The 16,412-nt window shown below is 45.1% G+C and overlaps 1 protein-coding gene across 1 annotated transcript in view; it reads right to left on the bottom strand.

Annotated features, from left to right (window-relative positions):
• The window catches only part of DGAT2 (diacylglycerol O-acyltransferase 2), a 64,196-nt gene that overhangs the window by 830 nt on the left and 46,954 nt on the right, over positions 1 to 16,412 (bottom strand). The window contains exons 4-7 of the mRNA XM_082219498.1: positions 15,689 to 15,759; positions 9,460 to 9,664; positions 5,505 to 5,679; positions 2,906 to 3,108 (exon numbers count right to left, since the gene is read on the bottom strand). Coding sequence (XP_082075624.1) covers positions 2,906 to 3,108; positions 5,505 to 5,679; positions 9,460 to 9,664; positions 15,689 to 15,759 — 654 coding nt within the window. The remainder of the gene's footprint in view (positions 1 to 2,905; positions 3,109 to 5,504; positions 5,680 to 9,459; positions 9,665 to 15,688; positions 15,760 to 16,412) is intronic.

Below are 16,412 nucleotides of genomic sequence, written 5' to 3'. Positions count from 1 at the left end.
AAAAATTTATTTAATTTATTATAGATGACTCTTGGGGTTCCCTTCCAACTCTGCAATTCTATGATTCTAAGAATGTTAAGAGTGTAAAAAGGATTCCTGTGTCTGGATCAGGCCAAAGTCCCATCTAAGCTCAGCATCCTCTTCTCACAGTGGCCAACGAGAGGCCCTTCCTGGGAAATCCACAAGCAGAATTCAATACAGCGGCACCTTGGTTTGCATACGTTTTAGATTACAAACACGGATGTGCATGTCATGGTTTGCAACCTTTTTTGGGATTACAACCCATTTTATTTTGGATTACGAACAAGTTTTTTTTTGGAGGCCCCATTGGCGAAAGCATGCCTTGGGTTACAACCTGTTTTGGCTTACAAAAGGACCTCCGGAACAGATTATGGTTGTAAACCCAAGGTAAGGGTAGAGGGACAACTGACCCTTAGGTCCAGTCATGGCCGACTCTGGGGTTGCGGCGCTCATCTCGCTTTATTGGCCGAGGGAGCCAGCGTACAGCTTCTGGGTCATGTGGCCAGCAGGACTAAGCCGCTTCTGGCGAACCAGAGCAGAGCATGGAAACGCTGTTTACCTTCCCGCCGGAGCGGTACCTATTTATCTACTTGCACTCTGACTGCTAGGTTGGCAGGAGCAGGGACTGAGCAATGGGAGCTCACCCCGTCGCGGGGATTCGAACCGCCAACCTTCTGATCAGCAAGTCCTAGGCTCTGTGGCTTAACCCACAGCGCCACCCATGTCCGTATAATAATAAAAATAATTTATTACTTATACCCTGCCCATCTGGGCAGGCCTCATCAGCCACTCTGGGTGGCTCCCAGCAGAATAGTAAAAACATGATAAAACATCAAACATGAAAAACTTCCCTAAACAAGGGCTGCCTTCAGATGTCTTCTAAAAGTCAGAATAGTTGTTTATTTCCTTGACATCTTATGGAAGGGCATTCCACAGGGCGGGCGCCACCACTGAGAAGGCCCTCTGCCTGGTTCCCTGTAACCTCACTTCACCTTCTGCCGTTTCCAGCAGCTATTTGGAAACATTTCATTCCTCCAAGACTCAGCAGAGCCAAGGCGCAGTTACCATATTTTTCCGTGTATAAGACGAGGTTTTTTTTAATTTAAAAAATTATGTTAAAAATTGGGGCTTGTTGGGAAGATGGGCGATTGGCAGGAGATTCTCAGTGGCAATAGGGTGGGTGATTGGAGGCTGTTTGCGATTTTCTGTCACTGCGGCAGTTGGGTGGTCGATTGGCGGCTTCTGCAACGCTTGGTATGGCCAGTTGTCGGTGCAATGGGTGAGCAATTTTTGTCATCCCCCCAAAAAAAGCTCAACAACACTGGGCAACAGCCCACAAAAAAGCCCTTGGCAATCTCCTCCCATTTTCTTAATTTTGAGTCCCCCAAAATAGGGCGTGTCTTATACACGGGGGCGTGTTATACACAGAAAAATATGGTAGTTCAGTGAGGCTGAGCCCCTCGCACTAAGGGGGGGCTGAGTGAAATCCGACATGGTAAAAGGGCAATATTCAGAAACGAGCATAGTCCATTTGTTCATCGCCTTGTCTCAGGGCGACATATAGTAAAAACAGCTTGAAAGCACAAAAAAAGGCAAATATGTTTATAACAGGCACCCACAAACTTGGCCCTCCAGCTGTTTCGGGACTACAACTCCCATCATCCCTAGCTGTGGACCTCTGCAGTCAGTCAGTGTATACCAGGCATGGCCAATCTTGGCCCTCCAGCTGTTTCAGGACTACAACTCCCATCATCCCTAGCTGTGGACCTCTGCAGTCAGTCAGTGTATACCAGGCATGGCCAAACTTGGCCCGCCAGCTGTTTCGGGACTACAACTCCCATCATCCCTAGCTGTGGACCTCTGCAGTAAGTCAGTGTATACCAGGCATGGCCAAACTTGGCCCTCCAGCTGTTTCGGGACTACAACTCCCATCATCCCCAGCTAACAGGACCAGTGGTCAGGGATGATGGGAACTGTAGTCCCCAAACAGATGGGCGGAGTTTGGGGACGCTGGTTTAGACGAAAGGCTGGAGAGCACGAGGTTGGCAAAGAGTGATGTACGGAAGGGAAGGCATTATGGGGTAACTGTGCCCCCGAAGGACCAGGTGCGCAGCCTGGGAGTCATTTTGGACTCACAGCTGTCCATGGAGGCGCAGGTCAATTCTGTGTCCAGGGCAGCTGTTTATCAGCTCCATCTGGTACGCAGGATATGACCCTCCCTGCCCACAGACTGTCTCACCAGAGTGGTGCATGCTCTAGCTATCTCCCGCTTGGACTACTGCAACGCGCTCTACATGGGGCTACCTTTGAAGGTGACCCGGAAACTGCAATTAATCCAGAATGCGGCAGCTAGACTGGTGACTGGGAGTGGCTGACGGAACCACATAACACCGGTCCTGAAAGACCTACATTTGCTCCCAGTACGTTTCCGAGCACAATTCAAAGTGTTGGTGCTGACCTTGAAAGCCCTAAACGGCCTCGGTCCAGTAGACCTGAAGGAGCATCTCCACCCTCATCGTTCTGCCCAGACACTGAGGTCCAGCTCCGAGGGCCTTCTGGTGGTTCCCTCATTCCAGGAAGCAAAGTTACAGGGAACCAGGCAGAGGGTCTTCTCGGTGGTGGCGCCCACCCTGTGGAACACCCTCCCTTCAGATGTGAAGGAAATAAGCAGCTATCTTCTCTTTAAAAGACATCTGAAGGCAGCCATGTTCAGGGAAGTTTTTAATATTTAACGCTGTATTGTTTTTAATACTTGATTGGGAGCCGCCCAGAGTGGCTGGGGAGACTCAGCCAGATGGGCGGGGTATAAATAATAAATTATTATTATTATTATTATTATTATTATTATTATTATTATTATTATTATTATTATTGCGATCCTTACCAACAGTGGTGATGGGCTTGGGATATGGCAGCAGACCCCAGCTGTTGGGGGAGAAAAGTCCTTGTCCGTGGAAAACGCAAGGGGCCACGCCAATGTACTTCTGGAACTTCTTCTGAACCCAGCGCCCCCACGACCCCTCCTCAAAGATGACCTGCTTGTAGACTTCGTTCTCGCCAAAGGAATACACGGGAACCAAATCCGCTCTGGAAGAGAGGTGTGAAAATCAGGGTGGATTTGATTTAAATCAAACCAATTTAAATCACTAGTCAGTAAGACTTGGTTTAATTTAATTTAATTTAATTTAATTTTTTACAGAAAGACTCATTCCTCGCTGGTATAACCTTAATATTTACAAACCAGATGAAGGTTTCGTTTTTGGAATAACAACTTTTCAGAGCAGTTTTCACAGTTATATCTGAAATTATGAATTTGGTTACGCTAGTAGAAATACACAGAGACAGATAATTATGAAATTATGGTGAGGTTTAGTAAGTTAACTGCTTATATTTGGACAACTTTTCTGCTGTTCTCTATTGGAAGGAGAAAAATAATCATTTCCTCAATAACAATTTAAACAATTTACTTAACTAAAACGATAACATTATAGCATATGTATCCATGTTTGTTAACTGATGTGGTTAAATGATTAAAAAAAAAACTTAGACTGAGTTTTAGCACACATGAAAAACTTGAAACAAAGCCTTATTTCCTGATGAATAGCCTATGGACTATAATGTAACTTAAATAGAAAACTATCTTTAGAAAGATTTTCCCTCCAAAAGCATTTTATTTTAAAAATTCGATTTAATTTTTTTAAAAAATCTGATTTGAATTTTTAAAAAATCTGATTAATTTTTTAAAAAATCGTTGATTTTTATCCACCCTGGTGAAAATGGTATCTCTTTTTTGTTTTGTTTTTGCATGCTCTATCAGCGGAATAAGCATTTCACGTCATTTCACTTCACTTTTAGTTTGTGTATACCTCCTTTTTATATTGCTATACGCGAGGCAGGCTGAAGAAACAGCAGAGATCACACACCTTTTTAACAATCTGATCCAATACAAAAATGCCATAATAACAACATAACTTTAAAACAAAGTAATATGTTATCTAAGAGACCACTGTAAGCAGATGGAAACATTGGCAGGATTTTGATTTCACATGTAGCGTAACAATTACCATGGGTAATATGGACTGATATAAAAGTTAGAGTTTGGAAGAAGATGCTGTTTTAAATGCTTAAAATGGGACCCCATGGAGAGGGTGGGAGGAAGTCCTAAGATTTGGAGAAATCTCTGTATGTATATGGATATATATTTGGATTTTTGTAACTTTGTATTGGTAAGAGCAAATAAAAATGTTTTTAAAAAATAAATAAAGTAATATTCAATAATCCATTCGGATGTAATAGTACACTTAAGGTTTTAAGTGTCTCTACGCTTATCGCATTAATAAATTTTAAATTTATTGTCGTACATTGTTTTAAATGTTTGTTTTCCTTCTGGGATTGTACCCCCAAGTCTCCGACTGTAATAAATTATCTCTATCTATAATAGTACGCAAGCAAATTAAATATCGGCAAGTAATAATTAAATCCACTCTTCTAACAATTACAGTAAATGATTTCTAATTGATAAAAATAACAGGGCATAAAATAACACAATACGAATCGAGAAGCAATTGCGTATCTACTGATCACAGTGAAAGATGAAATCCGTAATGATACATTGGGCAAAAGACTTTGGATATAATATACAGCTTGAAGAATGGGAAAGGTAGTGGAAAAAAGGATAAATTTTACAGCCTGTAATGATTTGAAAGAGAATATGATGAAAATGATGTATAGATGGTATATTACACCAGTGAAATTAGCTAAAATTTATAAGGCAAATAATAAATGTTGGAAATGTAAAGAAAAAGAAGGAACATTTTATCATATGTGGTGGGAATGTAAAAAAGTAAAGAACTTCTGGGAAATGATATATAATGAGATGAAAAAGATGTTGAAATATACGTTTTTTTAAAAAAAAACAGAAGCATTTTTCCTTGGTATTATAGGTCAGGACACTAATAGGTAAGATGTTAAATTGTTTTTATACGCAACAACTGCGGCAAGAGTATTGTTAGCCCAGAAATGGAAGCAAGAAGAAATTCCAACGAAAGAAGAATGGCAGACGAAATTAATGGACTATGCAGAATTGGACAAAATGACAGGAAGGATTCGAAACCTGCAGGACCAGAGATTTACAGAAGATTGGAAGAAGTATATGAACTATTTGAAGAGCAACTGTAATCAACAAATTACGCTAGTAGGACTACAAGAAGTTTTGTAAGGAGGAATATACGAAGTGTCACAAAGTAGAAAAAGATAGAGATATTGGTTATGAGTTTGAGATGTAAAAGGGAAGATAAGAAATGTATACTGAGAGATGAGATTGGAAAATTTTCAGACAGGATTGATGGAAGTCAAAAATTTGAATAAGATGTAAAAGTATGTTTAATTACTGTTGAAAATTATATGTTAAAAAAAATCTAATAAAAATTTATATATATATGAATTTATATATATATCAAAGATTAAGGTCGTTCTCTGCTTACCCGTGGCGCAACGCCAGCTTCACAAAGCCCTTCCGGTGCCTCAGAGTCACTGAGTTTTTCCCGGGGGCGCAGTTCAGGGACTCGGCAGCGCCCCCCACCACAATCACAATGGCGTTGCCGCTCCCGTTTTTGGAAAGGATGTAGTCTATGGTGTCCCGGTTCACAGGGCAAATACCTGAACGTTCGGAGAGAGAAAGAACTTTCAGACTAAGGGGAGAATCATAATTGTAGAAGGGACCTTAAGCGTAATCTACTATCCCAACCCCTTGCAATGCAGGAATATGCAACTTTCCCATACCTGGGAAATCAGGGCAGAATTTAGGTTTGATGAAGCCGATCAGAAGGTTGGCGGTTCGAATCCCCGCGACGGGGTGAGCTCCCATTGCTCGGTCCCTGCTCCTGCCAACCTAGCAGTTCGAAAGCACGTCAAAGTGCAAGTAGATAAATAGGTACCGCTCCGGCGGGAAGGTAAACAGCGTTTCCGTGCGCTGCTCTGGTTCGCCAGAAGCGGCTTAGTCCTGCTGGCCACATGACCCAGAAGCTGTACGCCGGCTCCCTCGGCCAATAAGGCGAGATGAGCTCCGCAGCCCCAGAGACGTCCACGACTGGACCTAATGGTAGGGTTCCCTTTACCTTTATAAGCTACTGAAGTTAATGGGGCCCTTTATATGTCCAGCTGTCCTTTGTCAACAACAAATGGTCGCTGTTTTTTGTGTTGGATATATTCTACATGGTCATTTATGGACGTAATAGGTATCTAAAGCCATTTGCAGATGTTGCCATGCAACCAGTCCATGCAGACTGTAGGCACCCTATATATAGAAAGGAGCAAACCAGTGATATTTTAGGGAGCAGGCTATCAGGCGGGGCCCATTCCTTACATCACAGGAGCCTACACAACACAAAACACTGTTGCTGCATGTAGGTTTGATTTTATTTGTTTTTTATCTTATATTTTGGAAATGTACATCCAGTTTTTTCCCCTTTAATTTTTTGGGGTGCCCCAAGAGAGTGGGGCCCTGAGCTGTAGCTTGTTTAGCTTCTACATTAATCCAGCACTGATCTGCACCACGCTTTAAACAACTGAGCTATCCAGATGTTGCAGGAAACGGCAACAAGATTGTTGGTCGTTGTTGCTATTTATCCACTGTCTTACACACACACACACACACACACACACACACACGTTCAAAGGAGATAGAGTGGTTTCTCCGGTTACGTACATAATTCGTTCCGGAGGTCCGTTCTTAACCTGAAACTGTTCTTAACCTGAGGCACCACTTTAGCTATTGGGGCCTCCTCCTGCTGCCGCCGCACAATTTCTGTTCTCATCCTGAAGCCAAGTTCTTAACCCGAGGTACTATTTCTGGGTTAGTAGAGTCTGTAACCTGAAGCGTATGTAACCCGAGGTACCACTGTATGCAACATGCAATAAAAACAGCTCAAAAACGCCATGGAAAACAACCAAAGAAAAGCAGCAGATAAATTAAAAAACTTTAAATAATGGTTTTCACCGAGCCGAGCCAGTTCATCTGTTTGGGGGAACAGAGAGCAGATTTTACGAGAGGATGGCTAATCTGGACAGCATATTGAGGCTGTTTCTGCTTTCAGAATCTTAAATGCCAAAGGTCCTGCAGGCTGCTATGCTTTCTAATGCTAACACCCCCCCAAAAAAGTCAGTTTCCTTCCTGGCTAATACAAATAGCCAAGGGCAAACAGACTGGGCAATTCTCCAGATCTTTCCACACCACTGGCCTCCGCAATGTAGGTGAGGGAGAGGAAGCAAGGAACATGCAATGGGGGTGGGTGAGAGACTCCTTAATCCTGGCCAGGGGTCTCCAAGGTCCCCATCTGGTGGCTTCCGGAGAGGCTGAGGGCCGAAGCAAGCGGCCAACAGCCCTGCTTAGAAGCTTCTCCGTCTGGTCAGTGAGAGAGAGGAGGATTGGTTTGAGAAGATATTGAATTATTTGAATAGGTCTGAACCATTTGGGGCAATTAAAACGTTAAATAAACCTTGTGGAAGGAGGAGTGTTAAGGTACAGTGGTGCCTCGGGTTACAGACGCTTCAGGTTACAGACGCTTCAGGTTACAGACTCTGCTAACCCAGAAATAGTACCTCAGGTTAAGAACTTTGCTTCAGGATGAGAACAGAAATCGTGCTCCGGCGGTGCGGCGGCAGCAGGAGGCCCCATTAGCTAAAGTGGTGGTTCAGGTTAAGAACAGTTTCAGGTTAAGAACGGACCTCCGGAACAAATTAAGTACGTAACCAGAGGTACCACTGTATATAGAAGTGTAAGGTAAAGGTAAAGGACCACTGGACGGTTAAGTCCAGTCAAAGGTGACAATGGGTTGAAGCGCTCATCTCGCTTTCAGGCCAAGGGAGCCGGCATTTGTCCGCAGACAGCTTTCCGGGTCATGTGACCAGCATGACTAAACTGCTTCTGGTGCAATGGGATGCAGTGACGGAAACCAGAGCGCATGGAAACACTGTTTACCTTCCCGCCGCAGTGGTACCTATTTATCTACTTGCCCTGGTGTGCTTTCGAACTGCTAGGTTGGCAGGAGCAGGGACTGAGCGACGAGAGCTCACCCCGTCACACAGATCTGAACCGCCGACCTTCCGATCGGCAAGCCCAAGAGCAGTGTTTCCCAACCGGTGTTCCGCGGCACACTAGTGTGCCGCGGAAAGTTTCCTTGTGTTCCGTGGGAGGGAGGCGGGCGAGTCAGGCGGCGAGAGGCGGGTCGGCGGCGGCAAGCACACGCGGGGCGGCGAGCGAGCGAGCTCCCACATCCCATCGCCGGCTCTGCACCAGGCGGTAGAGCTCAGCGAAGTCGCCGCGCTGGAAGGCCAGCAGCGTGCGCGCCTTGACCAGGCTCTCGCCCGCCTGCGCCTCCAGGCACGGCGCCTCGGCGTCGGGCGGCAGCGAGCCCAGGAAGCGGCCCAGCCGGCCGGGGTCGCCCGCCTGCAGCAGCGCCTCGCACACACACGAGACCTGCTCCGCCGAAAAGCGCGGCGAGCGCAGAGGATCGGGCGCGGCGGAGGCCAGCCCCGCGCTTGGAGAGGACGCAGCAGCCGTCGCCAAACCCGACCCTCCTCCTCCTGCTCCGCCGCCGTCCTCTGGCTCTCGGCCGGGAGGAGCCTGCGGCGACGGGGGTGGGCGCCGAAGTTGGCAGAAGTTGGTGCGCCTCCTCGGCAGCGCCTTCGTCCTCCTCCTGCTGCCTCTGCTCTCCTCCGGTGGCGGGGGTGCGCCGCCCTCCCCGGCCGGGGGGCTCGGCGGGGCCCGCGGGGAAGGAGGCCATGTTCGCGGCTCGCGGGATCGCGGCCCCCCTCGCCCGCCTCCGGCCTGCTCCCCCCCTGCGCTCTGCCCTAGCCGTGCGGGTCTCCTCCCCCTGCGCCGCCGTCCCCTTTCCACATCCTAGGAGCCGCGGTCCGCCTTCCGCCCCCGGGCCGCGGCGCGGCTCCCAGCCCGGGCTGGCCTCCGCCTCCTGGGACGCGCGCCCACCCCCGCGGCCCCCCAAACTTCGGAGCAACTCTCCAGACGCTTCTCCCCCGCCTTGGTCTCCCTCCTTTCCACTTCTCTTCCCCCCTTTCTTCCCTCTTTCTTTCTCTTTCTCTCCCACCCGCCTTTCCTTCTATTAACTTTCCTTTCCCCTTCCCATGTAGAACAGTCCCTGCAAATAAAAACCTAGCATATTTGGAAGAGGGATGCTAGCCTAACCATTACCTTCTATGCTGTTACTATTTTTTTATTTTTTTTTACATAAGTAAAAAGTGACCTTTCCCCATCTGGCATGGTGGTGTGCCTCGAGATTTTTTTCATGAAACAAGTGTGCCTTTGCCCAAAAAAGGTTGGGAAACACTGCCCAAGAGGCTTGGTGGTTTAGACCACAGCCCCACCCGTGACTTACTGCGGTGTTGAGAAAGCACCGTGTCGGCAGGTTTTCGAATCCTTACCCCCAGACATCAAGTAGTCCCTCAAAATGGGCATCCTGAAATTCCCGGCTAATGTTGCGAGGTACGGCCGAATCCCAGGAAACTTCTGGCTCACGCCCGTGGCTTCTGTACTAAAGTTGCAGAAGGCGCCCAGCCCCATGATGCCGTGCGGATGGTAACCGAAGATGTAATTCCTGTGCGTCGCCAAGTTGTGGGTTTTTACGAGCTGAGGAGGGAGGTGGAGAGATCGAGAGATAAATAAATGTAAAGCTACTTCACTGGAACAGAAGAAATGCAAGCTACTTCCGCTGAAATGGAGAGAAAAGTTGCCACCTTGAGATGGAGGAGAGAGAGAGAGAGAGAGAGAGAGAGAGAGGTCTTAGCAGTTTGTCTAGCTCAGGAATGGCAACTTGATCTTGACCACGGCAGCTCAGTTTACATGCCCTAAGAATTCATAAGCCCCACGTTGCTGTTCCATCCCCAGATAGCTAGGTAAGCCGTCAAGAACAAAAACAGGAAAAAAAACCCGTCCGGTTGAACAGCCTTCTTTCCTTTGCTGTTGCATAAGAAAAACAAAAGGCTCTCCATCACAAGAAAAATACGATAATGACCGCTCCCCGCTTAAAACGGGGGGCGCCCTTTGCGTGGACGCGCGCAGCCCCTGGATCTGGAGTGACCCCATCAGCATAGGCTTGGCTTTGCCTTCCCTCAGGTGGGATACCTGGAGGTATCCGCCTACCTCAGTTGGTTGTCCAATCCCACCTGGGGGAAGCGTTGCCAAGCAGACCAGGCCAGGTAGGGGCGGGATTACCTGCCCACACAATAGAGGGAGGATCTTACCTGGGAATCCTCACTTGGCTCCAGAGCTTCTCCCACCCTACCCCCACCCTCAGTTAATGTCTTATTTTGCAGGTTAACTTTTCTTCACAGGTATGCGGGCGCTGCTACGTTAAGGTCGCTGCTAAAGGGCCGGAAAGGAATTTCCCTGCATTGGCAGGTTTCGCCTTTCCCGTAGCAAAACGTCGCAACTTTGGCGGTATCAGGCCTTGGGTGGAATCCTTTAGTCCATCTTCCTCTTTGCGGCGGCGATACCAGGGTTCCCCGTTAAAGCGGTTTCTGAAGGGAGGCTTTGACCGTACGCCGAAAGGTCGTCATTGCTCTCCCCTGCGGCGGCAGTGTAATGGGGGCGGCTATCTCTGCTTGAACATATGTTCTCCAGAGCCGGTCCATCCCCCCCACACACACACACTGGATAACCCTGATGCTCCCTAGGTCCCTGGCTGGGGACTGGGGAGGGAGAACGCCCAATGCCTGAGCCAAGGTCTACCCCCATTTGAAATTTAATAAAGTTGTGGCCAATTTAATCCCATAGCACGTTGTCTTGAGTCGTTATTCCACATTACGGGGGGGGGGGGGGACCGCTCGGGATCTGGGGACTCCGCCTGTCCGCGCAAAGGTCTTCTCTTGCATTACAAGCTTCTAAATCTGGCCAGTGGACGGTCCAGGAATCATTATTATTATTACACATGTAATAATAATAATAATTTTTATTTATACCCCACCCTCCCCAGCCAAGGCCAGGCTCAGGGCGGCTAACAAGCAATAATAAAAACAAGTTGAATGAATACAACTTAAAAACAACATTAAAATATTTAAACATTAAAATGCAGCCTCATCACAGGAAGAAAAAGGAAAAAGAAAGAGGGGGAGGGAATCAAACTGGCTCCAAGCCAAAGGCCAGGTGGAACAGCTCTGTCTTGCAGGCCCTGCAGAAAGAAATCAGATCCTGCAGGGCCCTGGTCTCATGAGGCAGAGCGTTCCACCAAGTTGGGACCAGTACTGAAAAGGCCCTGGTCCTAGATGAGACCAATCTAGCCACCTTGCGACTTGGGACCTCCAAAGTGTTGTCATTTGTGGACCTTAAGATCCTCCGTGGGGCATACCAAGAGAGGGGGTCCCATAGGTACGAGGGTCCTAGGCCGTGTAGGGCTTTAAAGGTGAAAACCAGCACCTTGAACCTGACCCTGTACTCCACCGGGAGCCAGTGCAGCTGGAAAAGCACTGGATGAATGTGATCCCACGGCAAGGAAATGTTATCAGAGCCGCTTTTATTGTGAATTTACAGGCAGGGAACGGGGGTCAGGTGTTTTTACCGTGTCTGAAGAAAGCAAAAAAACCAGCCTGTCTTGTTCTGGGCCTTTTAACAGCCTTTTCTATCGAAATCGGCAAGTTAAGCATAACACAATATAACTTGACGGATGCTCTGGTAACCTCGAGGTTAGCTTATTGCAACACATTATACTTAGGGCTGCGTCTAAAGGCTGCTCAGAAACTTCAGCTGGTGCAGAATTGTGAAGCCAAGCTGGGCAAGAAGGTTTGAGCATATTATAAGCAATCCTGGCCCGGCTGCACTGGCTGCCAATTAGTTTCCGGGTCCAATTCCAAATCAAATTACAGGAATTTGTGGAGACGGCTCAATTGACTAGCAAACTCAGAGGAAACTCAAAGCAAAAATTTGCGGAAGAATGGGATGGTTATAGAAGATATGTTCAAAAATACAATAATAGTTTTGACTCTGTGCTAGCATTCTAGTGATAAAGGAATTAAAAGGAGTTGGACAACAATTAAGGATTTATTATGTTTTCAGAATGTATTGGAAAATATACATAGAAAGGTTAATTGTTTTGTGTGCATTCGATTGCAAGATAAAATATATGCAAAGGGACTTGATAGGAAGTCAAAGCTGAAGAAAAGATTTTGTAAGATAAAAGGGGGAAAAATATTTACTTTCATTATTATCATTGTGTGTGTCTGTACATATGTGTGTTTTTGTATGGAATGTTTGGGAGGAAATAAGACGGTAAATAACAAATAGCAAACTAAATATTGATATATGTAATTTTTATTTATCACTTATATTTAGTGGTAGTATGGCTGTAATGTTTTTTGTAACATAAAATCATTCAATAAAAATTATTTTTTTAAAAGAAAGAAAGAAAAAGTTTCCGGGTCCAATTCAATGTGCTGGTTCTGACCTATAAAACGGCTCAGGACCGCAATACCTCAAGGATCACCTCTCTCTATATGAACCTACCCGGACCCTGAGATCGTCATCTAAGGCCCTTCTTGGTGCCTCCATCGCAAGAGGTCTGGAGGGTGGCAACACGAGAACAGGGCCTTCTCGGCAGTGGCTCCTCATTTTTTGAATGCTCTCTCCAGGCACCTTAGTTTCATATCTTCAGGCGCCAGACAAAAATTCTTCTCCTAGGCCTTTGGCTAATTAAACAATCTATGGCCTTTTATTTTATTTTATTTTTTCATGGTGAATCTTTATTGGTTTAAAATATAGACGTAAATGATCATTTACAACGAAGGTAAGTATAGAAAAATTCAGTACGGAAGCAAAAACATCACGACATAAGAATAAGAAAAAAGTTTAAAAGACGAAAAAGAAAAGAAAGAAAAGACAAAGGAAAAAGGAAAAAGAACCCCAAAATTTATACAAAATTATGTCCATCAATTAAAAATTTCTGCTTAAAACTTCCAGTCCTTCTCATTATACTATTTCCATTATCATGGTTTTGTTGCACATCTTTGCGTTATATCCTTTTTCATATATTCCACTAAGGTATTCCACAATCTATGGCCTTTTAAACCAGGAGGGAATAATGTTTTCATTTGTTACTATGCTATGTGTTTGGGTTGGTTTTTTTACATTGTAAGCTGCCTTGTGATCCTCGGATGAAGGGTGCTATACAAATGTTGTTGTTGTTAATAAGATTTTTATTTCTTGCTTTCTTGCTTTTTGCAACATCAATGTTTAACTAGCGTTTAGTTGTCTTTATCGGAAGCTCTTTCGGATGCTTTGAACCGAAAATATTTTGAAATATATTACATCACCTGATAGCTAGTTACTCATTTATAAGAGATCTCGCCCTGTCCTTCACCTGAGCTGCGAAGGAAGGTTACGGCAGTATATAATCACACAAGTAAAACAATCCCAACAAGATATAAGGTGCTGACCCAAGTTTATGAGAATATGGGAAATGGACCCATTTTTCGGATGCCAGAAACAGCCCAATTTCTAGGGTGAAGTTTCAGGTTAACATTAGCAGCTGTCTGTCTTCTCTGTCGTTCATTTCCACTCTCCAGAGTAAATTGATTCTACTTTTGTAAGCCATATCTCATTATAGAAAGCAAAAGGCTTAGAGAACACAACCATTGGCTATTCCTCAGTGGCCCTTGTCAAAGCTACAGAACTCAGACTACGAAAGGCTGGCAGCCAGGAGGAACCTAACTTGCTCGTTGCCTCATCCTCTTTTGAGATATTTTATCTGCACAAATTTTTCCCGCATTGCGAGAAGCAAAGCTACAGGGAACCAGGCAGAGGGCCTTCTCGGTGGTGGTGCCCTCCCATCAGATGTCAAAGAAATAAACAACTACCTGACATTCAGAAGACATCTTAAGGCAGCCCTGTTCAGGGAAGTTTTTAATGTATGACATATTAGTGTATTTTTGGTCTTTGTGGAAGCCACCCAGAGTGGGCGGAGTACAAATAATAAATTATTATTGTTGTTGTTATTTTTTGGCTTTCCATCCAGCTCTTGCTGCAACTATGATACAAGGAGTTGCTGAACCCACACCTTGTACTTTCCTCAAAGCCACCCTGGGTGCATTTCACAAGATTATAACACCCTGCATTATTCAGCCCAGACCCTGAGGTCCAGCGCCGAGGGCCTTCTGGCAGTTCCCTCCCTGCGAGAAGTGAGGTTACAGGGAACCAGGCAGAGGGCCTTCTTGGTGGTGGCACCCTCCCTGTGGAACACCCTCCCACCAGATGTCAAGGCAATAAACAACTATTCTACTTTTAAAAGACAACTGAAGGTGGCCCTGTTTAGGGAAGTTTTTAATGTCTGATTCTGTATTGTTTTTAATATTCAGTTGGAAGCCGCCCAGAGTGGTTGTGGAAACCCAGCCAGATGGGCGGGGTATAAATAATAATAATAATAATAATAATAATAATAATAATAATAATAATAATAATAATAATAATTTATTATTATTATTATTCTCGTTATATTTTATTTTATTTACGTTACTTTTTCAATTTACTATTTTATTAAAGTTATTAAGATTATTATTATTTTATTCAAGAAGTGAGGGCAGAGGGCCTTCTTGGTGGTGGCGCCTGCCCTGTGGAACGCCCTCCCATCAGATGTCAAGGAAATAAACAACTATCTGACTTTTAGAAGACATCTGGGAAGTTTTTAAAGGTTGATGTATTTCTGTGGCTTTATATGTGCTATACGTCTTCCAAAGTGGCTAAGGAAACCCACGGTATAAACTCTTATTATTATTATTATTATTAAGCACAGAGACGGGGGACCTCTGAGGCCTGAGATGTTGTGGAACCCTAACCCATTAGCCCCAGGGGAGAGGGGTTGCAGTCCTCCACAGCTAGAGGGCGCCAGTTCTCTATCCCGGCCTTAAGAGATGAAGGCCAGCAATGGCACAACCACCACCCATCCACTAACGAACCCATAAAACAGGCTTTTCTGCAAGCCCAGCATGGCCAGAATGATAAGACAGAAGCAACGCGGACTGTTGGCAGAAATGACTGGCAGAATTCGTGACCAGGGAGAAGAGTCGGTGGAGGAAGACTGGAAGAAATTTAAAGACTATCTGCAGAAGCACGTAAAATTAAGGAATGTTAAAATGATGCCTGATGGAAAATAAGTGGCATTGGTAAAAAGATTTCTAAGAAAATGTAAATAGGGATTGATAATTGGAAAATTGATATTTATAATAGGTTAATATCTTGAGTGAGGATAAATGTTAGAGGGTAAGGATTTGCTGAATTTAATATCTGAGCTGGAATACAAAATGGGAGGTGCGAGGAGGTCAAGAAACTAGTGAATGGAGTATATGATTTGAAAATACTAATCTATTTTCTGTTTTGTCTTTTGGTTTTTCTTTTGTTCTTATTCTTTCTTTTTTCTTCTCTCTTTTTGTTAACTGTCTTCTATCGTGTATTTTTTATGTGTTTTGTTTTTGTATTTTTATATTTTTGTAGTTTTTCTTATGTTTAAATTTTGGAATTTTTTATTGTTTGTGAAACCTTAATAAACATTATTATATATAAAAAAAGAAGCAGCAACGCGGACTGGCCTTTTCAAGGAAGGCTTCTCCCAATTAATTAATTTTTTTGAAAAAAGGAAGCCAGAGAAAAACAGGTTGCAGCAGTACTTACTCGGATGGGGAAGTAGTCCCGGAAATACCTCCAGACAGCCCAGTTTCTGACCCACTGCGATCTTCTACCACCTTTTGGGATTAAAAAATAATATTAATAATGGAGCAGCTGTCAGTGGTTGATCAGAGAGAACTGATGAAAGAGACCAGGCATGACATGTGCAGTTGTCAAGGTCTGGCTGGATGAAAAGGAAGGGAAGGGAAGCAACTGGGACCGCCCCCGCCCCCCATGGGAAGAAGACGCAGAGCCTGGGAAATGGGTTCTTTTAAAAAGAAACAAAAACCCAAAGAAGGCCCTGGATCACCTGCAGGGGTGCCAACTTAAATAAAATACTGGAGGGCAGGTAACACCCACCCCACAAAATCAATCACAAGACGCGGCACACACAGACTACTGGAATGGCATCGCCCATCAACTCTGGGGGCACCCAGATCCCTGAGATATTTTATGGGATCTCAGAACCTAGGAGTAGTTGGCTCCTAGAATCACCTCTGTTTAAAGCAGGCATAGGCAAACTCGGCCCTCCAGATGTTTTGGGACTACAACTCCCATCATCTCTGACCACTGGTTCTCTTAGCTAGGGAGGATGGGAGTTGTAGTCCCAAAACATCTGGAGGACTGAGTTTGCCTATGCCTGGTTCAAAGGCTTGGAAAGCATGAAGATTTTCCCCTCTTAAAAAAATCTGCATGGATTTGGGATGAAGCAGACTTGGCGCCCAGCTTG

This window comes from Podarcis vaucheri, assembly GCF_965113315.1.
Source record: "Podarcis vaucheri genome assembly, chromosome: 4".
Lineage (NCBI taxonomy): Eukaryota > Metazoa > Chordata > Lepidosauria > Squamata > Lacertidae > Podarcis > Podarcis vaucheri.
This window is presented reverse-complemented; position numbering and strand designations above follow the sequence as displayed.